Below are 23772 nucleotides of genomic sequence, written 5' to 3'. Positions count from 1 at the left end.
CCAGAAGGGAGCAGCCTACGTGGCAGACGGTCTGCTAGTTTCTGCTGGAATCTTCCTGGGGCGAGGCACCTTCAGAGGCAGCCTTTCCCACAGTTGGCAGGAAAGCTTTTGAAGACATCAAAATGAATCTGCCCCTCTCTGATTCTCACCCCATTGGTTGAACTAAAATAATGCCAAAAAAGTCTTAAGGCTCCACTTATCACACAATAGCTCTCTAAATGCTAGAAAACAACCATCAAAGTCCCATAATCTTTTCTTCTCTAGACTAAACATCCTGTGGTTACTCAATATTTCCATCCAGCCTGGTTTCCCTGTCACTCACCAGTCTAGTCTCCCTCTTTTATAAGCTATTTTATCAACTATGACCTTCTTAGGAGTGTTGTGTCTATTCCTAATGAGATCTAGTCAGTGGAAATATTTTCTCCCTTGAGCTGCACATTGTTGGCCAATTAATTTGCACTTGCAGGTGCATTGGGTTGTAAGATCCCACAGTGTCCACCTAGTGCCTGGTACTCCCAAGCATTTTAGAATATAGAGTGAAGGCTTGGGTTAATAAATAAGTATGCAGGGTTTTCCTGAATGTGGAAATTACAGCCTTCTACCCTGGAGTTAACATTCTTGAATTTCTGAAACTAAATGCAGGATTTTCTATTTACTCCTATTAAGTTCAACATTTTGGTTTTAGCAATATTGTTATTTAATGACATCCCTACTTTCATCATCCAGTATATTAGCCTTCCATTTTTCACTCCCAGCATTGCGGATATTCAACAAGCAAGCTTTGCACATCTCTTACTTGTCATTTATAAAGAAGTAGGTTACACAGGCCATGCCATTTTCAAATCACATGACACACAGATAAACTCCAGGCTGAAAGATGGCAAAGGGCTTCCCAGCGTGCAATCACTGGAGACTGATTCAATTCAGGAACTCATCACTATCATCTTTGAAAATATTTAATAACTGCCTGATTGTATATATTGCTATATAGAATACTCTGTATTTTAAGATTACCCTGGAGAGTTTACTTCATAATGGGATAAATAGTCTTTTTTATAGAGTAGCCACAGTAAAAAAATATCCAAGAAGCTAGTATCGTGCCTGTATGCAAATAGTCTTTTTTATAGAGTAGCCACAGTAAAAAAATATCCAAGAAGCTAGTATCGTGCCTGTATTCCACACTTGTGGAATAAATGAATAGTGTTAGATGAGTGATGAAACTCTCAGTAGAGCCCTGAAATAATTCATCCTCCAAGAAAGTTCTGGCTTGGTCCTCAGGTATCTTTCAGATTGGACATGGCTCCATGAATTTGCTGATGTCTAGATCTGTATTGCTGATGTAGTGAGCTTCGTCCTTAAAGATAGGAAGCAGGGCTGTTTTTTTAAAAAATATTTTAAAAGGTATCATCCAACTCCTTTTTAAAGATCTGGCACTAAAATAATCCTTGACCTCTAATAAATGGTAGTTTAAACTCAACCAAGGTTAACATTTGAATAGATTTCCATGTTGATCAAGATGATGCTTCAGCAGAGAAGGCAGAGGGGGCCCCAAGCAGTGGCGTCGTCATTACTCCGTTGTGTGGCTGACCCTGGTCACTGCTGATACTCAGCACGTTGCGGTGAAGGTCGTCCTCTCTGGAGATTCCCCTTTAGGTACAAACCTGTTTCCCCAGGAGGTGTACCATATTAAGTTACAAAACCTACTGCTCAGCAGGAGTTACTTTATAAAAAAAAAGAGCAAGATCACATAAAAACAGGGCAAGGGAACCCAGTTAGCCGTGAGCATGGTCATGGGTTTGAAAAGGTTAGAATGCCAAGGTGTCAGGTTCATTACCAGTAGGGACCAAAAGTATGTTAAGAAGCAAAAGACACCACACACTGTTGTCAAAACAAATCCTGTGTCTACCACTTAGGAGCTGCTTCACCGTACTGTGTCATCTCTGCAGTGCTCAGTTTTCTCATCTTGAAAGTGATGAGGTGATAAAACAATAGTGCCTTCCTCACAGCACTGCTGCAAGAAACGGATGGGATAATCCATTTACAATGTTTAGCACACAGCTGAGCACACAAAGACACTATATTGTTAGGATTTTTACTGGTATTGTTACTCTTTGGTGCTATCTAGTGAGACAGAACTGGTTGAACGGCTCTGGCCTATGGTCTCTGAAGGACTTGGAGAGCTAAGCACACACCTGGCCAAGGACACAATATTGTCTAAGACCCAAACATGTTTCTATAGAGTACCCAGCCTAAAAGTCAGCTGTGGGGGAGGCAAGTGATATTGTGGAAAGACATCATGGGTTTGGAGTCTGACAGATTCAAGCGTGAATTCTTGCTTTTGACCCTACTGGCTTTATGGTTTTGGACAAATTATTTACTCCTTCCCTGCTAGGGTCCTTCATTTACAATATGACATTAATGATAAAGCTCATCAGATTGTGAGGATTAAATGAGTCAGAGCATATCAATGTCTAGCTAAAGGCTGTCACAGAAACCCCGGGTGCCCAGCATTCTGTCCTGGTGCCTGCGGGACCATGGCTGGGGGGAGGGGTGGGAGGAGGAAGGAGGTTGGGTGTTTCAGACAAACAACTGATGCCAGCTCTTTATTGGTTTTCAATATTGGTGTTTTGTGGGAGATTTTGTCTTCCCATTGTCTTGTTTCCCGCTGCTCACAAAACAACTTTGAAAACCACTGGCCTGGGAAACAGCAAGTTTTCATGTTTGGCAAGGTTTAAATGAGATAATCCACAAAATGCTAAGCTCAGTGGCTGTCATTTAGTGAGTACTGAATGTATGCTGCATAGTCTTTTTCTTGCTCTTTCTGGAAAGGCTTAGCTAATCCTATGCTTACAGTGACCATGCATCTGGTCTTTGGGCCAGTTCTGGCTCGGTCTGTTACCCTGGTGTCATTATTAGTAGGGCTACATTTCATTCTCAAAAGTGGTTTGGTTTGGATGATAAATTCATTGTTCACCCTAATTACAGCCCATTCCTCATGAAAGAAAGTCATTCTGTTCATTGCAAAAGGGGAGTCAGCCTTGTGGCCACAGAAGGTGAACCCTGTGGTTGGCCAGGCCAGAGAGCATTCAGATAGACTGCCCTTCCAGAAATGTGAGACATCTCCTATTGCATTGGCCTTGACAAACGCAAAAATCAGTGTCATTTTAGTCTCCATGCAGGGAAGCACGTAGCCACGTCAGCTGGGGGTAAACTCAGGTTAGAAGGGGAAAAAAGTGTAGTTTTTTCCCTTTGCTGCTGGGATGGTATTTTGGAAAAAAAAACCAACAAAAAATGCCTTCCAGATGCCCAGGAGAGAGATTTGGTTTTTAACATGTTAAAATTGTGACCTTTTGTGACTATTAACTCACACATACAGAGAGCAACGGCCTTTCCTGCCGCACCACCCAGCACGTATCCGGTCTAATCAGTAGACAGAAGAAATTCTGCAGTGGTGACTCACTTCTGGGCTAACAATGGAACCTAACGCTCCTTGGCTTTTTATTATTTTTGAATCTGGAATTTCTTTGGTAAAGTTTGGTACAGTAAATTTAGAACAAAAAGTGTGGATGTTAATGTGCCTCCTGGGTAAAATCTCCGAGAGTGGGGCCAGGAGTCAAGCGAGGCTCAGGTCCGCAGCTGTGACTCGGGTTTCCTCCGACAAAGGCTTTCCCCGAGTCTTCACACAGGTGCTCTGTTGAGCAGAGAGAACTTAAAGAAAGATGAATGTTTCGACTGGTTCCGACAGGGTTTTTTTTTTTTTAAAAGATTTTATCCATTTACTTATCTTTAGAGGGGAAGGAGAGAGGGAGAGAAACATCAATGTATGATTGCCTTTTGTGCGTCCCCTGCTGGGAGTTGGCCTGCAGGGAACTGGCCTGCAACCCAGGCATGTGCCCTGATTGGGAAGATCGTCTGGTTCGCAGGCCTGTGCTCAATCCACTGAGCTACACCAGCCAGGGCCCCGACAGGGTATTTTGAACGTAAACACTTTCTTTGGAATGGCTATATTCCCAAGTATTAGTAGGGCATAAAAGCCAACATCCATCAAGTGACAATTCAATGGCAATTCAATGCATTAGCATATCTTGAATTCCATTTTATTTTTGCCCTGAAAATTAGCTGTCTTTTTTTTTTTTCTGAACACCCAGGTTAACACTCAGTTTACTCCTAGCTGAGAAGACAGAAAAGGTTGTCCTGGCAACCGCTTGGGAGAGTCAGCTGGCATAATTTATTTTATCAGAGGACTTCATGTTACTGTCTCAGAAACTGTGGTGTCAAGTAAATCCACACCAGTTTCTAACGTGGTAAGTGTCCTTAAAATAAATAAACCAAAATGCTCAATTCCTGATCTTCAACTGCGATCTTTGAAATTCACTAATTAAGGGATCTCTGTGACCAGCTAGGAATGCAGAGGGATATGGATAAATGTAAATCTAAGGTTGATAAAATGATACCAACAGGTGGAAATTTGAGCTTCAAAATGATTTTAAATACGTTTTGTAAACAAAAATATTTGGGGGATACATAATAGTGTATATTATAGTTAATTATGATAGCTTAAAAAGACAAAATCATCAAGCAACTGTGATTAATCAAAACAGTTAAACAATAATATGACGCACACTGGAAGCATTTTTCTATCCTGTCTGGGAAGCCACAAGTCAGGTCTTTGGCTGTCATTCCAGTTTAGGGCCCCCAAGGTGAGGATGTGCACAGACAACTGCAGATTTCACCACTGACTCTTAAACAGGAGGATTAGACAGATTGTTTCCTGTTTCTGGGGAAGAAAAAAAAAAGAAAGAGAGAGGCCTTGGGATTGCATATTATTTTATATGTTTCGTTTCCAAAACTCTATTTCAAGTGCTTCCAGTGTTCTTCCAGTGTCTGGAGGTGCCAAGTAGGATTCAAAGAAATACGGTGAAAAAAAATTTGCCAGAGGTCAACCCACAAAGGCATATAGTTCTTTTCTCCTGCCTAGATGCCCTGTAAGGGTCGCGTGTTGGTCTGTAGTCATTCTCCTGAAATACCAATGTGCATGTGAGCATTTTCTCAGTTTCCTGGGCTACTTTATAAGTATAGATTATTATTATTCCTTTTTACAGGGACAGGTGCACCTCCCTCGCTCAATACGTAAATGACCTACTGTCACTATCTCCCATAGTGAAACACTGGTGTACAGGAGCCTAAATGATTCTGCTGTAGCAGGAGCTAAATATGGTGAAAGCAACTGGAATTCTTAATGAGGTGGTATAGTCACAACACTTTAGAAATATTTAAGATTAGAAGATTTAAAGAGTATACTTTAAAGAGTATATTTAAAGAGTAAGGCTTCCTAAGTGATAAACCATTATTACAATATGTCCTAATCTTGGACTAAATAAAATATGTCCAACTTAGTACTAATTTTGTAAGTCCTTTTTTTCACCATAATTTTTAAAAACCGTTGACTTATGTATGTATGGAAACAGAAAAATGTGATTGAGGAAGGTATTCTTTTTTACAGACAAAAGAAAAAGTTCACCATCCTTCTCATCTTCCAACATTCACGGTAAGTAATCTAAACTGAAACCATCATAGATAAGCAATTTTCCTGGTTTATAGAGCAACTAGTTCAGGGTCACTGTCAAAGGCAAGAATAGAGTGTGAACTTCCTCTCTCTTAAATTTGTGCTTAACCCACTTAGGTTTCCCACCCCAGAAAACAGTAGCCTTTTCAGAATCAAAAAATGCAGAATTTAGCCAATCTCATTTGAGCAAAGCTGGAAGTTCAGTTCAGATTGTTTAAAAAAATAGTAAAATTTTGTTGTGTGATTCAGGATACATGACTTATTTTTTTTTCAGGTCTTGGATTCTTCCTGTAGGGTGAAAGATTTATTACAATATTCTTAAACCAGATATTTTAAACCATCTCTTCCCTAGGAGGTGTTTGGCAAATGTTATGATTGTTATTGCCATTCCATTGTTCTCTACAAAAGCAAAGGTTCATGGACTCCAAGAATGCGACATCTGAAAGAAACTTTAGAGGGTCAGTCGCTCACCTCCCAATCACTGAATCCCAGAATGAAAAAGGCACCTTATTGGAGGGGTTTTTGAATTCAGCATCATCATGTCTTGGCCAAATAAACACACATATGTATATTACCTCCCTGACTGTGAGTCACAGAGTGCAAATTAATTTGCATTATGAATTTGAAAATCTAACTGTTAGATTGAAGTCCACGAGGGTTCTAATACCAGAAGAGGTTAAGGGACCACAGATATGTCCCATCTCTCTCTTCACAAATGTAGACCCAGAGGCCTAGAGTAGACAAGTGCTTTCACAGAACATTAGGGCCAGAGCCAGGGGCAGTGCCAGGGCCAGCCTCTTCGACATCTGGACCTGTGATCACTGGCACCTCATGCTCTAGTGGCTGCCTGCTTACCTGTCCCCCTAGCCAGTGCTCATGCCCAATTGCCTGCTACCCACTTCATCTTAGTTAATGAACGTTATGAGAATTCATGGCATGACCCATCGATGCATTTCTAAATAAAACACTTGAGGGTGCCGTGCACTGATTTTGAACTCCTACTGTAGAAAAAAAGAAATCCTATTTTAATTCAAAATATGCTCAAAAATAATATTAAAAGGAGAATCACAGACTCATGAATCTGCAGTGAGAACTGTAGCAGCTATTAATAGAAGTTGCCCTACAGCCAATAAAAATAATGGCTTGCCAGAGAATGAGGAATCCATCAAATGGCTTTGTCATTGTTGTTACATTAGAAATATCCATTTAGCATAACGGAATCATCTGTAAACCAGACCATTTGAATTTATTGCTAAAATGCAGATTTGTGATCTGAATACAAATTGCCAGCTCTGTGATATTGGATAGCAACAATCCAGCTCTGTAACTTTGGCGGGGCGGGTGGGGGGGGGGGCGGGGGGGGGGGAGGGGGGCGGGGGCGGGGAGTCAGGATTTTGCTCTTTCTCAATGCTCAAACTCTTGACTTAGTCAGGGAAGAAGACCCATGTCAGGTATCCCAATCACCACCTTGTCTTTCCCTGTTGTCAGCCATGCCCTGGGCTTCTCAGAGGAGGCAACTTTAAGTGGTGGGGGCAGACTATAAAAAAAGTTGCACAGTACACAGCCTTGGGTCTCTTGCATCAGAAGCCATTGCTGAAGAGGGTCTGGGTGGATAGGAAAAGGCTTGCACACTGCAGAGTATATAATATCACCTCTCAATAGATCGCTCTGTTTTCTGTATCCCTTGCTACATTCCGCAGGAGGCTTCCGGTCAGCCAGTCCCACCCTTTCCTTTCCCCTATTTAACGGTCCTACCCAGACTCGGATTCTAATGCCATCTCCAGTCTTCAATGCTTTACCAGGCGCCTGAAAGAACAGTTTATATTTATTATTTTACAACTTTTCCTCTCGCATTTAGATAGCCCTTCAGGAAAGTTTTCCATGGTCAAATGTTCAAGAGTGCTTAGAAGGAAGTTAAATGGGTTCCCAGGTTTTTGGGGGACTTTTCAGATTCTTTTAATGCATTAATACTACCATGAAAGTGGAGAGTGAAAAAGCTGTACAGTATACAGCTTTTTCTCTAACTTAATGAGAACCTATGAGTGTTTGACACTTAGCAGGCTCTCAAGTTTGATTGCTAATTCTTACACTGTGCTTTGAGGAACAGTCTGGAGTCCATCTTTCTTTCTTTTTTTTAAAGATTTTATTTATTTATTTATCTTTAGAGGGGAAGGAGAGAGGGAGAGAAACATCAATGTATGGTTGCCTTTTGTGTGTCCCCTGCTGGGAGTTGGCCTGCAGGGAACTGGCCTGCAACCCAGGCATGTGCCCTGACTGGGAATCGAACCACGATCCTCTGGTTCACAGGCTTGTGCTCAATTCACTGAGCTACACTAGCCAGGGCTGGAGTCCACCTTTCTACACGCAGGTGCCTGGTGCACATTCAGTAGTAGGTGTTCAGTAAATGTCTGAATGAATGAACGAACAAACATAGGATGCAGGAGCCCCACTTGGAGCAAAGATCCCAGGTGTCCATTCCAGAGGACACAGGGCCCAGGCCCATCTATAAACACTCATCCTGAAAACACCCCAGGGTGGGTCTGGCTTCACGGGCCTGCGACTGGGGCAGTCACCTAGGCCCTCATACCCTGTGCTGAGAAAGACCCTGCTGTTCTGTTAATGCTCTGCTGTCCCATCGAGAAATATTTAGTTATTATTTTTTTAGAGAAGGTCTCCACATTTTCATTTTTCACTGGGTCCCACAAATGAGGTAGCCGCTCTTTGTGAGGTGTCCCTTGCTACCTCTCTGTGCCCCTTGCTTTTTTGCTTCCTCTGTGCTCCTCCCCTTCCCAGGGACCAAGAGTTGTCTCCAGCCTCCTCGACTGCAGGGCCTCAGGTGTGCCCAGTTTCTGGAGGCATCTCTTCAATTCTCCTTCATCAATACCTGTGTTCTGATTGTACTGATAATTCAGGGAGTTATATCCTCTCTAGCTACTGTGCTGGGAAGGAGAGATCATTTTGTTTACGTTAAAGTGTTAATAGCTGAGAAGACTTACAGTGTCACCCTCGGCTCTCATCTCTAGGGTCAATAAACTTTAAAAACAAATGATTCCCTTAGAAAAAGATGGTCTTCTTGATAGTAGTATTATAGTTATTGACCATATACAGGTATTTTGGGGCTCCTCTATGTGTTGATATTTTGAGATGAGACAAATTTCCTATAAACCTCAAATCATACTCTTAGGGAAAAGATTTATACAATCTGAAGAGAAACATGGGGATGTAAATTACAACATAATGTACGGAGTCAATAATACTGGAATGACTATACACGGTGTCGGGTAGGACCTAGACCTATTGGGGAATCACTCTGTAAGTTATATAAATGTCTAACCACCATTAGTAACCACCTGAAACTGATACAATATTGAGTGTGAACTGTAATTTAAAAATGATAAGTAGATAAATAAATAAAATTCTGGAAGCAAGGAAAGAAAGAAGACATATATATGTCCATATGAAAAGATGCTCAATTAAAAAATTCTAATCTTAAGGCAACTGCTGATATTATCACTCTCTTGAGCTATTTGTGAAACAGGCGTCATTCATACCAAACGTTCTTTTAAAAATTATGGTGTTGCCCTAGCTGGTGTGGCTCAGTGGATTGAGCGATGGTCTGCAAACTGAAAGGTCACCAGTTTGATTCCCCATTCGGGGCATATGCCTGGGTTGTGGATGAGGTCCCCAGTTGGGGGCAGGTCAATCTTGCACATGTTTACCTCCCTCTCATTCTCTTTCCTTTCCCCTCTCTCTAAAAAAATAAATAAAAAATATATTTTTAATTATGGTGTTGTTGCACTTTTTAAAATTGGCAAGGCATTACCAAAGAGATATATCTTTGTCAAGTGGTTTTACAATAAATATGTTCTAAAAGCCTGCTTACTTTATCTACAACAGTCATAACTTTGAGTTAGAAATCAGAAGTTCTGATTTTCAAAGAAGTCCATTCTGTCATTTTCTAAAGCACCATGACCTTGGGAAAGTTACTTGATGTCTTGAATCCTTTTTTCCTTATATTAAAAAAAAGCCAAATAATACCTTTTTTCCTCATTGGGGTTCACTTTGGAAGTTAAAGGAGACATGTGTTTTGAACACCATGTAAAAAGGCCACAGTTAAATACACTTCTGAGTGTGAATAGTGCTTTCTGTGATGTCTGATGACAGATCGGGAACTGAAGGCCAGGACAGATGCCCACAGAGTCTAGGTTGGGAACGAGGTTTAAAGAACTGGTGAAGAATGAAAAGCTGCAAGAGTAGAAAGATGAACATCTTTCCCTTAACCATCATGAATTAAGGACATGGTCAATGAAGTACGATACGAAAAGGCTGAATGCAAGAGGCAAGAAGGATGGGGGAACAAGAAGTTGGATGGGGTGAGGGAAAGGGGGAAGGTTTGCTGTGTTCCTTTTCATAACAATTAGGGGCGTGCACAACAGAAGGAAGAAACAAGAAAAGGAACATCAATGCTAATCTTGGGAAGGAAGGAAGGAAGGAAAAGGAAAAACCTCCCAAGGAAAGTTTTAAGGAGAGGATCTGTTTTGTAAATAACACCTGCTCAGAAAGAATTCACATAGAAGGGATCCTGATTAATAAATCAGAATGGATTTGAGGCACATACTGGCAGTAATTCACATCTAGGGGACTGGGGGCCCATGGGCTTCAGATCAGCAGAGAAGTTGGCTGTGATTTGAAGATCCTATCAGGAGGAACAGGACAAGCTTTGTGGTAAGGCCTTGGTGGTGACGGAAGGCCAAGGCTAAATTTTTGACCATTTGCTTTAGGAAGGAAGGAGCAGATAGGGGAGGCATTGTGATATGGTTTTCAAAAATGTATTTCTGATTCCATTCAAAACTAGAGGACAATTTGGTAGACTTGACAAGGTAATGTGACTGGGAAGTGGAAACCAAGGTGAAGGTTAGGCTCCAGAAGCAGGTGCAGGAGGTAGGAGATGGGAAGGTGAACAGGCAAGATTAAGAGTAACAAGAGCAAAAAAAAAAAAAAATCAACCAATAACAAACAAAGAACCCGGAGGAGACCATGCCCAGTGTTTTTTAGGATGTTTTTCCAAACAGGGTCAGAGCAGGTGCTGGAGGCCAACTCGGTCCAGAGTCAATTTAGTCAGTTCGGGTTCTGGCCTTCACGAACTCCAGCATTAGCCAGCAGGAAAGCAGGGCACCGGGATGTGGACTAGACTCATCCCGGTGCGGGGGTTTGGGTCCTGTGCCAGGAGCCTTGTTTACAGAAGCACAGAACAGGAGGGATCAGGGCCATTTGGGAGCAGCTCAAGCTGACAGAGTATATTGTCCCTTACCCTCTGACGAGGGCCCCTCTTCTGGGTGAAGGCAGTTCCCAGAGTCTGATGTGAAGTCACCATACTCTCTTCCACCTGGGTGGACAGTTCTGAATGAAAGGCAAGGGGGTGTCAGGAGACTAAGGCAACAATTGTAAGAGGAGAGGGAGAGATCATCGGGCTGGCGTTCTCACATACAAAAAGAAAGTATTTTTGGAAGCAGTTACATATGGGGTATGGAAAGGTGGAAGCGAGGAGGGCAGAGAGAGGGGGAAACATAGGCTAAGTGTTCCACTAAGTGCATATTGGTGTAATCTCATTTTAATGCTGTCATAACCAACCCTGTGGGGTCTAGGCTATTAGTTCCAGTTTACAGATGTGTGTTCGGGTGTCTTGCTATGGTTGTTGATAATAGCTGTGGCTAAGCTTGGTTGCACACTTATTATGCAAAGGCACTTTGCAGATTCTCTCAATCCTTACAACAAAAATAAGAAGTAGATGGTATTATTACTTCCATTTTCCAAGCGAGAAAACCAAGGCATGGGGAAGTCTTACAACTTGCCCAGGGCCACATAACCAGAAAATGGTGGGAACTGTGATGCAAACCCAGGCAATCGATCTGTCCCCAGAGCCCAGTGTCCTAACCACCATGATGAACAGCCTCTAATAAGCCAAAGTTAAAATAGAGGAAAGATACACATACAAATACTGAGAAATTATTATTTAAAAGGAGACAAGGAGCGGGGAGGAAAAATGTTATCCACGAAGAGGTATTTGAATGTTTCATTTTTAGAGAGAGGGGAAACTTTCTTCATAATTTTAATAATAACGAAGGTAATAACAACACAATGAACATTTACTTAAGGCTTATTATGTGACAAACTGTTCTAAGTGCTTTATATATATTATTTCCTTGAAGTTTCAAAAAAATCATTTTGTCTCATTAAAATCCAAGGACTTAGCGCATAGTAGGTGATCAATAAATGTTAACTAAATGAATCTGAGAAGACGACTCTAGTTTTACTTTTAGGAGACCCTAGGTCATAGAGCAAGAGCTCTCCTTTTTTCACTCTCTCACAGCTTTTACCTTTGGCTGCAATTTTCCCGTTTATTTCTTAGCTTCTTTATTATGTCCCCCCTCCCTGTTGACACGTAAAGTCTAGGACAGTGGAGCCCCACTCATTGGTCCAACGCTGTACTTGCAGCACCTGGAGCAATGCCTTGGGCATGGGAGGGGACTAATCAATACTGTATGAATACAAGAAGAGAGCACAGTATTTCAGCCTCTCAGGATAGCTCTTCTGCTTTAGCACACTGAATACAGAAGAGAGGTTGGCTGCTCATGTGTGTCTTTCTCTGTGTCTGTTCTAAAGGAGCGCCTGTTCACTTTTCCCATCACTGACTCAACGATCCCTTTACTTAATTGTGGAGAAAGGAAGAAAAATTTCTTATAGAGATCATCACAAAGGTAATCAAAAGATCTCTACATGAAAGTGGCTGTTTCACTTTACACCCACCAAGATGCTACCCAATAAATAAAAAATGGCTCAGATGGTATGTTTTATTGTATGCATTTTTCACCATTAAAAAAACTAGACTAAAAGGGGGGACTCTTGGTAATATGACAAAGATCTCATTTTAAAACATCAAGGTTCTAAAGTGATGATTTGGTTAAGTCAAATGAAAATACAGACTATGTGGAAAGGAACAGGGATGCAAGACTAGGAAGGAACAGTGACCACCATAAGTGACCTGGGTCAGAGACGGAACGATTAAGCATAAGCTTTTGGTTTTGGACTCTTGATGGTCAGTGCTGCAAATAGCACTTTTCTGATGACTTTTTAACGCAATGCACATTCTTAAACATGTTACAGGAGTCACTATAGAGATTTAGGACTCTGGAGCTTACGACGTTTGCAAGTCAGGCTGCTCCACGCAGGTTGTGACAGACAACGCTGCTCTGAAGTCCCCGTGACCCCCTCCCCCCCCCAGACACTCACCGGTCTACACGAAGCTGGCAGACAATGCCCAGTGGGTCCACAGCTCCTTCTTCTTTCAACTGCTGACAGCCAATGGATGTGGCGATAAAACATCCTGTTCTACCTATCCCTGCACTGAAAAGAAAGGACGAAGAATGAAAAGGTGGGAGAAAAATAGCAAAGATAAAATATATATTTAAAAATGTACTTTGAAATGTGAAACAACAGCGAGGATTAATAACAATGTGACAACGACAGCTCTCACCACCTGAATATTACCACCCAGGCTCTAAGCGAAGGGCTTGAACACATTCGTTCGTTTAGTTACGTGTAGTAGGATGAGGGGGGTGGAGGGAAGTGTCCAGTGGGGAGAATAGTAAAAAGGCATTGTAACTGTCCTACAAAGAATAATCAGGGCCTTGATTGGGAATGAGCACTGGAAAGAGGGGAAGCACTTAGACACGTCATGAACGTGAGTCTGGAGGACTGGAGTTGAACAGCCAGAAAAGCAAGAAGTCAGAGGTGATCTGAATTGAAAGGAGGGTAGTCCCAATGCGATGAAGGTGGAGTCTGGAATGAGAGAGTTTGGTTGTGGATACACCGATGTTGAAGATTCTTGTGAACAACTAAAGATTCCATTAAGTTTAGGAGAGAAGAAGTAGCTAGACCCACATATTTGTAAGTCATTTATAGTTGAATCGAAACACTATCTGCCCAGGAGGGTTTACACATTCATCGGCTCCAGCCAGCCTGTCATTAGCCTAACAAGCCCTTTATCCTTCTGTCTGTCTGTCTCTCTCTTTTAGCCTTTTCAACCACTGATAGTCTTTTGTAAATTTTTCTTTTTTAAAAAAGATTTTATTTATTTATTTATCTTTAGAGGGGAAGGGAAGGAGAGAAGGAGAGAAATATCAATGTATGGTTGCCTCTCGTGAGTCCCCTGCTGGGAACTGGCCTGCAACCCAGGCATGTGCCCTGACTGGGAATTGAACTGTGATTGTGAGGTTTGCTGGCCCATGCTCAATCCACTGAACTACACTAGCCAGGGCTCTTTATGTAAATTTTTCTTAAACCTACACTCATATTCCTTAAGTTTCTCCTAAACTCCAGACTGGCTTTCCATCTCTTAGTTGGGAATCTTGAGGTTACTGCTTTGCACTTGCTTCAATTCAGTGCATCCAACACGGAGCTAATGACCTTTTCCCTCCATGGCACTACCAGTCAGCCACACGTTTCCAGCTCTGGAACCTTGGAGCCCATCGCTCCCTCTGACCTCCCATATTGACTCTGTTACCAATTCTTACATATTTTCACCTCTATGGAACTTTCATGATCTACGCTTTCCGTTCTATAGACTATGCTCACATGTTCAACATCTCCTTACTTCATGATTAGCAACAATCTCATTATGGTTTCAAAGTCTCCAGTCTTTTCCTAGGCTAGTTCATGATGCAAACAGCAGCTAGGGACCTGATCATAGTACCTACTTCTCAAAACCGTTATTGGCTCCCAGTGGTTCTAGGTTCCCTGCCACGGTGTCCATAACCTTGAAACATAGGAATGTGAGTAACTTTCAAGCTTTATGTTTTTTTACTGTCCTCCTTATATCCTTTGTGCCATTTTTTCATTTACACAGATAATTGCAAAAAAAAAAAGGCCTGCTGTTTTCCAATTTTCCTTTCTGTGTTAAAGATATTTCTTCAGTCAAAAATGCCCTCCCTACCACCTTTTAAGACCGCAAACACTGGTCATTTTTAAAAATCCTGTTCAACATTATTCCAATGCTTAAAGGCTTTCTTCAATTCTCCTGGTTGTTTTTTCCTCTCCCAAGAGAGAAAGAGAGAGAGAGAGAGAGAAACATTGATGTAAGAGACAAACATCAATTGGCTGCCACCTGCACATGCCCCAGCTGGGGATCATAGCCACAACCTAGGTAGGTGCCCTGACAGGGAATCGAACCTGCAACCTTCAGTTTATGGGATGACATTCCAACCAGCTGAGCCACACCAGCCAGGGGCATATCCTTTCAGGTTGAATTAAAAGCTCCCCTCTTGGCACCGAGATAGCATTATTTCTCCCATTTGGAACTTGTTTCTGTTAAATGTGAGTGTAAAGGAATTCAGAAGTAGAATGGGCTCTTTTTCGTTGATGTGTCTATAGAGCATTTGTTTCATTAAAGAGATAGGATGTGAACTATGCCATGTAAAAGGCAGGCATTTTGGTTATCATGAATGAGAGAAAATGTTCCATGCATGAAAAAGGCTTAAGGAAAAAACTGCTACAGAACAGGACACATGATATGAGACAATGAGTAGAGAACAGAAAGTTATTTTAGAGAAACAGTGGGAAATAAGCTGGGAAGGTCCACTGAGGCTTATGCGGGCCTTATATGGAGAGAGGTTTGGACTTCAGCCTCTAAAACTTCCTTTTTGGAGAATTTAATGAAAACTAGGAAGTTTCAGTTCTCAGAAAAATTCACATAATTTTAGGCACTCAAATTTGTGTAAGTAACTTCAAGGAGTTCACTGACTCCTATAGCACATCCACAGACCCAAAGTTAAGAACGTTTGCGTTAGGCAATGGGAAGCCATTGAGAAGTTTTGAGCATGGGCTCCATGTGCTGAGAGTTTTAGAGCCTTGTCCAAGAGGAGTGCTTTGGGTAGGCCACAGTGAGGGTGGCCATGGGGAAGTGGGGTGTGTGTGCAATTAGCTGACTACTTCTAAAATATGCAAGTGGGGTCATAAAGGCTTGAACTTTGGTGGCTGGACAGGAAGTGATGATAATGGGACCTTTGAAGGGAAAGCCATTTGGGTGACTGATTAGATACTGAGGCTGGAATTACGAGAAGAGAAGGCCAAAGATAACTGTCAACCTTGGTGGTTAAATCCCCAGAAAAAAGATGGCCTCATTCTTAGAAATACTAATTAGAAGGGGAGTTGGTTTTATAGGAAAAGTGGCTAGTTGATTTTAGATATTATGAGTGTTTTATGGTTTGGGGTGGGAGACCATTCCAGCCTAAGGGATGGCCAATTAAGTCGCTTTCCCTTGGCCCCAAGCTAAGTTTAGGGTAATGCTAAATGCAAAAAACTGGGTAATGATGCTGTTGAATAAGTAGACATAAATTTTACTTTTAATTAAATCACAAAGGTTCAAAAAGAAGGCTAAAATTATCATCTTAAATAACATATTTTGTTTATTAAACATAGTATCAAGAACTATCTTATAAGACTTATGATATTAAATGAAGCAACACAAATTACAGAATTTTGAGAAAGTACAAAGAATAAATGACTAGTTCCTGAGATAACATTAAAATATTTGCTTTAGTTTGGGCACACTAAAAGGAAAACAATGGGGATGAGGTATCAGTTATGAGAGGAGAGCTTTAAGCCAGACATTAGGGAAGAGGACCAACATGGACATCAGTTGCTTTTTTTGTGTTTTTGAATCCTCACCAGAGGACATGCCCATTGATTAGAGAGTGGGGAAAGGAAGGTGAGGGAGGGAAAAAGAGAGAGAGAAACATTGATGTGAGAGAGAAACATTGATCTCTTGCCTCTCCTATAAACCCTTGACTGGGGACTGAACCCGCAACTTAGACATGTGCCCTGACCTGGAATTGAACCCATAAGATTTTGGCCCATGGACACGACACACCAACCACCTGAGCTACACTGTCCAGGGCCATCTGTTGCTGTTGTTGGCCTATCCTCTAGTAACCCATGTTCTGGTAACAGAACTTTGCTTTTCTTTTGGAGAACCACCACTTGCCCACCTACCATTTCATAATTTATTTCCATCTGCTTTTCATTAAAAGTAATTTTTAAAAGATTTTATTTATTTATCTTTAGAGAAAGGGGAAGGGAGAGAGAGAGGAAGAGAAACATTGATTAGCTGCTTCTTGCACGCCCTCAACTGAAGACCTGGCCCACAAACTAGGCATCTGTCCTGACCAGGAATCAAACCAGTGACCTTTTGGTTTGCAGGCTGGCACTCAAACCACTGAGCCACACCAGCCAAGGCAATGAAACAACTTTAAAAATAGTTGACTGGCTTTTACCAAATGTAAAATAATAATAAATGTTACCAAGGTACAATTCAAGTACAGTTTAGGCACCATCTTGAAACAACAAAGAAAGCTACTGGTAATCAAAAAATCCACCCTGGCTGGTGTAGCTCAGTGAATTGAGCGTGGGCCTGCGAACCACACGATTGTGGTTCAATTCCCAGTCAGGGTACATGTCTGGGTTGCAGGCTAGTTCCCAGCAGGGGACTCACAAGAGGCAACCATACATTGATATTTCTCGCCTTCTCTCCTTCCCTTCCCTTCTAAAGATAAATAAATAAAACCTTAAAAAAATCCTTTCATTTCTCTTGTGTATTAGACCAATGAGACTAGATGAATCACAACAAGTTTCAAGGTAAAGGATGGAATTGGCTTCTGTTGCGTGAGCCACTTATTGAGAAGTGGTATTTCATTTGCTGTGTCATTGTTTGCAAAAAATGCTAAAAATTGTCACCATTACTATCATTTTGTCCAAGACTCAAATATCAGGAAGTTAACCGATGTCAGGAAATATTTCATTTTCTGGAGTTCCAGCCAAGATGGAGGCATAGGTAGAAATACTGTACCTCCTCGCACAACCAAGTTTATGAACAACAAATATTTAAAAACCACAGCGCAACCAAAACAGAGAGAAAATTAAACTGTACGGAAAGCTGACAACAAAAAACCATTCATTCAGACTGGTAAGAGGGGTGGAGTCGTCAGCTGGTGGAGTGGGGTCGCGCAGGAAAAAGCTGCCAGACCGACCCAGGTACACAGGCAGTGGTTGGCAGATCCCAGGTGTGGGGTGGCAATGGGCCCAGTGAGGGCACAAGGAGGCTGGCTGACCACAGTCACACATTCGCGCGCAGATAAACCAGGCAAAGGAGTGAGCAGTGAGACAGACCGCGCAACCCAGGGCACCAGTGACGGGAATTAAAGCCTAAAAGCACTGATTGAAAAACCTTGTGGTGGTTAAGGTGCTGGGAGAGACTCCCAGGCTCACAGAGAGTTTGTTGGAGAGACCCACAGGGTCCTGGAGGGTGCACAAGCCCACATATCTGGAAACCAACACCAGAAGGGCCCAATTTGCTTGTGGGAAGCAGCAGAGGGGACCGAAATCTGAGAGAGAGCAGAAAAAAACCATCATTGCTCCCTCTCTGACCCCACCCCCACATACAGCATCACAACCCAGTGACCGGGGTTGCCCCACCCTGGTGAACACCTAAGGCTCCTCACTTCATACAAAACAAGTGCAATCAGACCAGAACATTATGGCTCAAGAAGAAGAACAGCTCAAAGCCCCAGAGCCAATACTTCTAAGCAACAAAGAGATAGCCAACCTCTCAGATGCACAGTTCAAAACACTGGTGAATAGGATGCTCACAGAACTGGCTGATTTGAGTCACAAATTAGATGAAAAAATGAAGGCTTCTTTAAGTGAAATGAAGCAAAATGCACAGGGAACCAATAGTGATGGGAAGGAAACTGGTACTCAAATCAATGGAGTGGACCAGAAGGAAGAAAAAAATGACCAAAGAGAAAACAATGAAGAAACAAGAGTTCAAAAAAATGAGAGGCTTAGGAACCTCCAGGACATCTTTAAATGTTCCACCATCCAAATTATAGGGGTACCAGAAGGGGAAGAGGAACAGCAACGAGTGGAAAACTTATTTGACCAAATAATAAAGGAGAACTTCCCAATCTGGCAAAGGCAATAGACTTCCAGGAAATCCAGGAAGCTCAGAGAGTCCCGAAGAAGTTGGACCCGAGGAAGAACACACCAAGGCACATCATAATTACATTGCCCAAGATTAAAATGAAGGAGAGAATTCTAGAAGCAGCAAGAGATAAGGGGACAGTGACCTATAAAGGAGTTCCCATCAGACTGTTAGATGATTTCTCAAAAGAGACCTTCCAGGTAAGAAGGGGCTGGAAAGAAGTATTCCAAGTCATGAAAGCCAAGGACCTACATCCAAGATTGCTCTATTCAGCAAAGCTTTCATTTAGAATGGAAGGGCAGATAAAGTGCTTCTCAGATAAGGTCAAATTCAAGGAGTTCATCATCCCCAAGCCTTTATTATATGAAATGTTGAAAAGACTTATCTGAGAAAAACAAGATAAAAAATATGAACAGTGAAAGGACAGCAAACTCAGTTATTAACAACCACATCTAAAACAAAAGCAAACTAAGAGGACAGCTAGATCAGGAGTGAAACCATAAAAATGAAGATCACATGGAGGGTTAGCAACAGGGGAATGGGAGAAGGAGAAGGCGGGAGAAGGTACAGAGACTAAGTAGCATAGATGGATAGATAGCAAAGGTAGGGAGAAAATAGGGGAGAGGACAAGAATAGTATGGGAAATATAGAATCTAAAGAACTTGTGACACATGGACATGAACTAAAGGGGAGGAATGGGGGGAGTGGATGTGCAGGATGGAGGGGAATGAAGAGGGGAAATGGGACAACTGTAATGGTGTAATCAATATGACATATTAAAAGGAAGAAAAAGAAATATTTAATATACTGACAAAGTCACAACCAAGTAGTAAAACCCAACTTCTGTGTGCTCTATGACTTTGCAAAGGACGGGCACTTTGCTCAGGTGGAATGGACAGTTCAGGCCTTACCTGCAGTGGACAACCACAGGCCCTCGGCCTGCAGATGCAAGTCTGTCTTCTTCCACATCCAGCATGAGTTGTAGAAGGGGCTGGGCGCTGTCTGGAGTCTTGTGATCAGGCCATGAGGTGTACCAGTAATGCTTCACATGTTGGGTGTGACTTCCTTGCTGAAAATAGCAACAGCCACCAAATGCCTCATTTACTTGTGCTACTAAAGATCATCCAAACCACAGCACTGCCTTCTCTCATTCCCATATTACTTGCAATATTTCTAGGTGGGAAAAATATCTAGGAGATTTCTGAAGAACTTTCACCTTGAAAAAGCGTTACTGTAAATATCCTAATATCAAAGTTTGACAGCCCTGCCTCTATGAAATGCACACAATGCAATATACAGATGATGTCTTATAGAACTGTATACGTAAAGCCTATATAATTTTATTAACCAATATTACCCCAATAAACTTAATTTAAAAACTAAAAAAGAATCAGAAAAAATGAGAATATATATTTAGTATAGAAAGTGTATATGTAACATATGCTAAATGTAGTAGTGTTTGTAGTTTACTATAATGAACAAAATAGTCGATGAAAATGTAACTAAGAAAGAATTGGGAGATAGTACGTTTCCTGCTCTTTGAGCATTCCCGACAGGTTACTATGAACATTTTATCCAACATACAAACATGTGATTTTATATTTCATCACTCTAACACTTCTATACTAATCCCAAATTTCTATCTTTAAGGGCAGTGCAAATTCCCAGTAGTAAGGGTCTCTGGGTGTCATTAGACTAGAAACAATTTGAGTGAGGGTCCGTGTATATCATCGCAAAACTCAGTGCGTGGTGGGGTCGTGGCGTGAACTAGGCACTTAGGACACACGTTTCAAAGCAGGTTTTGGTAAGTGCCTCCCTCTGCCCGGCTTCTCCCTCTATGCCATCAGCAGCCCTGCCTCCACTCCCCTTTGACGACTGTGTTGCCTCAGTGAGGCTCTAGACAGGACTGAGATCTTTGAGGTGACTGTTCTCTAGAAGCAGAAACAATACCATGGCAACATTCGTTAGCATCTGCTGCCCGTAAATTAAATAAGATAATTTTCCTATGATGTAATCTGGCCTGGGAAAGTCCCTATAAATGACTGAAACGCCAAGTGTTGCAGATGTCATCAGCGCTGTGTCTGGTCTTGCCTCCCACAGCCACCCACAAGCACAGATTTGCTGTTCTCAGTTTCCAGGCCTTAAGGCTGCACAGACCAAAGTGACGTTAAAAATAATCATGGTAAAGTCTGCAGAACAAGCCTTTAGTTAAAGGCTTTCAAAAAGTTAAATCAAGAGATCTTTTATTTTGTGCAAAGTAGAAGATCTCAACACCCTAGTAAGTGAACTTTTAAAATATCTACTCATTTAATTTAATCATTCCATATATTAGTAGTAGCTGACAACAAAGAAGTACACGAGGGAATGGTTATAATTTCTCATCTTGACATTATTTAATTGGTTTAAATGAAATCTGTAGTACTTATTAGGATAATAACTTCAAAGTAGAAATGTTATCCTCTACTATCATCTGCTTTGTACATGGCTACAACCATGTAATCTTACCTTTAGGACAAGATTTCGAACAGTGTAGTTATCACATTCATTTACACTGATAACCAGAACCTCCACTTTCCCATATATTCCTCTTTTTTCAGGCCAGTACAGCACACATTTCTGATGAAAGAGAAAGAAGAACACAGCAAATATTAATGATGCTCATTGGCCCTGGAGTATTTCTCATTCAGGTATTTCAGCGTTTATTTAATTGATCAAGAAAATCAAGTATCAATATTTACAATTCTGTAAATGTACCCAAACCACTGAAATGTACATATTACACACATGATTTTTATGGCATGTAAATTACATGTCAGTGAGGTTGCTTTTTAAACAAAGTACCAATTTTTGCCCTGGCTGGTGAGGCTCCAGTGGATTGATTGCTGGCCTGCAAACCGAAAGGTGGCCAGTTCAATCCCCAGTCAGGGCACACGCCTGGGTTGTGGGCGAGGTCCCCCATTACGGGCATGTGAGAGGCAACAGATTGATGTTTCTCTTATACACTGATGTTTCTCTCCCTCTCTTTCTCCCTTCCTTCTCCTCTCCCTGAAAACAAATAAATGAAATCTTAAAAAAATTAAAGTATTAATTTTTGTAAACACTGTCAAACACTGTTAGCAGTAATTCCATACCCCCAAAATAAAGGTAGAATTTCCTCAAACTCCACAGAAAAATTAAGAGCTAATTAAGAACTTAATTAAGAATTGAGACATTAATATCCAAATATTAGCGTCTATCATGTAATGACTAGAAATAAATGTTTTCTCATGATGGTTGAGGCAAGTCACACTTCCGGCTTCATTGAATGGCAGTGTCTACGAAGAGTCCATGTAATGGGCTAGATGCGGCGGGATGGAGTTTCTCGTGTGTGTGGAGCAGATGCGATGACAATGGATGCTCCGTGGCTTCATGTCTTTCAGGGCCAATGGTTTTTTCACCTATGCGGTCAGTTACAATAAATGTATACCCAACTTATTTTTTTTTAATGTATTTATTTTTTAATTTATTTATCTTTAGAGGGGAAGGGAAGGAGAGAGGGAGAGAAATATCAATGTATGGTTGCCTCTCGTGTGTCCACTGCTGGGAACTGGCCTGCAACCTTGACATGTGCCCTGACTGGGAATCGAACCATGATACTCTGGTTCACAGGCCCGCGCTCAATCCACTGAGCTACACCAGCCAGGGCCCAACTTATTTTTAAGATATTTTAAAAATAAATCCTCTTTGAAGGGTTTCATACAGTAATACCAATCATAATGTAAACAAGACAATATAATAAGGGTGGTTAAGGGGCAATCTTTGGGGTCAGAGAGGTGAGGTTCACATTTTAGTTCTACTCCTTACTAGCTATGAATCCGTAAGTGAGAGACTCAGTCTCTCTGGCCTCAGTCCCCTCACAATTGGCCATAAGGAAAGCACTTAGAACCGAGACAGGCATAGAAAAAGCATTCACAACTTGTTGCTGCTGTTTTTATTGTTGTTATATTTCACAATTATTAGCCTTGAGATTTTTGATCCAAAGTGATTATCGTTCATTATGCATTCGATCATGAATTAATGTTATATTATTATATCTGAGCTATATTATTAAAAGAAAACTGCAAAATGAGATTCAAGTACCCATTATTTTGCCTTTTAATCAACTGCAAAAGACATATTAAGTTTTTCACCACATATTTTAATGATTAAGAACATAAAGTATGAAAGTTGATGTTTTATTGCAAGCGCCAGGGAAGCAATGTTAACTTAGAGGTATTGTTTAAATAGCACTTATTGTCTTCCAAACACACACGAACATTTATAGGAAAATCCCTTCACTTGTTGCCTTCAACCGGGACCTTTCAGCGGTCAGGACACTCGCTTCTTCACATTTTTGCCAGAGTCACATGATCACACTTGAAAAAAGTTAAGAACATATAACTCAAAATGTAACGGGGCACAGCCAAGAGAGGGGCCCTAAAAAGGGATTTGGAATGGAGTCCAGAACTCAAGGTGTCCAGGGAATATTAGAAAGACATATAGATGTCCTCCCCTCTTCCCCCACAGCTGTGAGTTGGGGAAGGGACACAAGGAACAGGGCAAATGAGAGCTGTTTTGTACAGCAAAGGCTTTGCAGCTAACCTCTGGCATGGTCATTTAACATACCTATAACCTTTAACTGTCTTCATAGATGTTAAATAGCTGTGGCCTTGCTCTGAGCCAGGGGGATGGAAGTGACTTCCACCCAAGGCGTAAATGGGGGCAGGTCCCTCGAGTTACAGTGCCTGCGTGAGAGCTTGGAGATGATTGGCTCCGTGACATGGGGCCACACCTGCCCAGACTCATGATGGCAGCCCAGTAAACTTGGATAATACAGGAATGCTGGCAAGTGTAGCCGATTGTAGGAGGAGTTGGAAATGGGGCTGCAAAGGAGCACTGGAATGGGGATTTAAAACCCAGACAGGGCAGCCATTGGAGGAGTACCATGCGGCTTCTGGTAGAGTGGGGACCCGCGCAGCTGGGGGTAGAGAGAATCACCATGCAGCTTTAGCAGAGATTCGCCATCCGCTTCTGGCAGAGTGGCACCCCCCCCCCCAGCCATGTGGAGGAAAGAACCATGAGGTTTTGACCAGAGTGCAGACCCCTGCAGCTTTGGTAGAAGAGTACCATGCAGCTTTGAGGTGCTCCCTTT

At 41.7% G+C, this 23772-nt stretch overlaps 1 protein-coding gene across 1 annotated transcript in view; it reads right to left on the bottom strand.

Moving 5' to 3' along the window:
* PTPRR (protein tyrosine phosphatase receptor type R) overlaps positions 1-23772 on the bottom strand; it is a 252290-nt gene that overhangs the window by 3311 nt on the left and 225207 nt on the right. Inside the window, 3 exon segments of the mRNA XM_037049448.1 lie at positions 12857-12970; positions 19514-19671; positions 21108-21218. Coding sequence (XP_036905343.1) covers positions 12857-12970; positions 19514-19671; positions 21108-21218 — 383 coding nt within the window.

Source organism: Sturnira hondurensis, unplaced genomic scaffold, assembly GCF_014824575.4.
Source record: "Sturnira hondurensis isolate 20B ecotype Veracruz unplaced genomic scaffold, ASM1482457v3 Scaffold0006496, whole genome shotgun sequence".
NCBI lineage: Eukaryota > Metazoa > Chordata > Mammalia > Chiroptera > Phyllostomidae > Sturnira > Sturnira hondurensis.
This window is presented reverse-complemented; position numbering and strand designations above follow the sequence as displayed.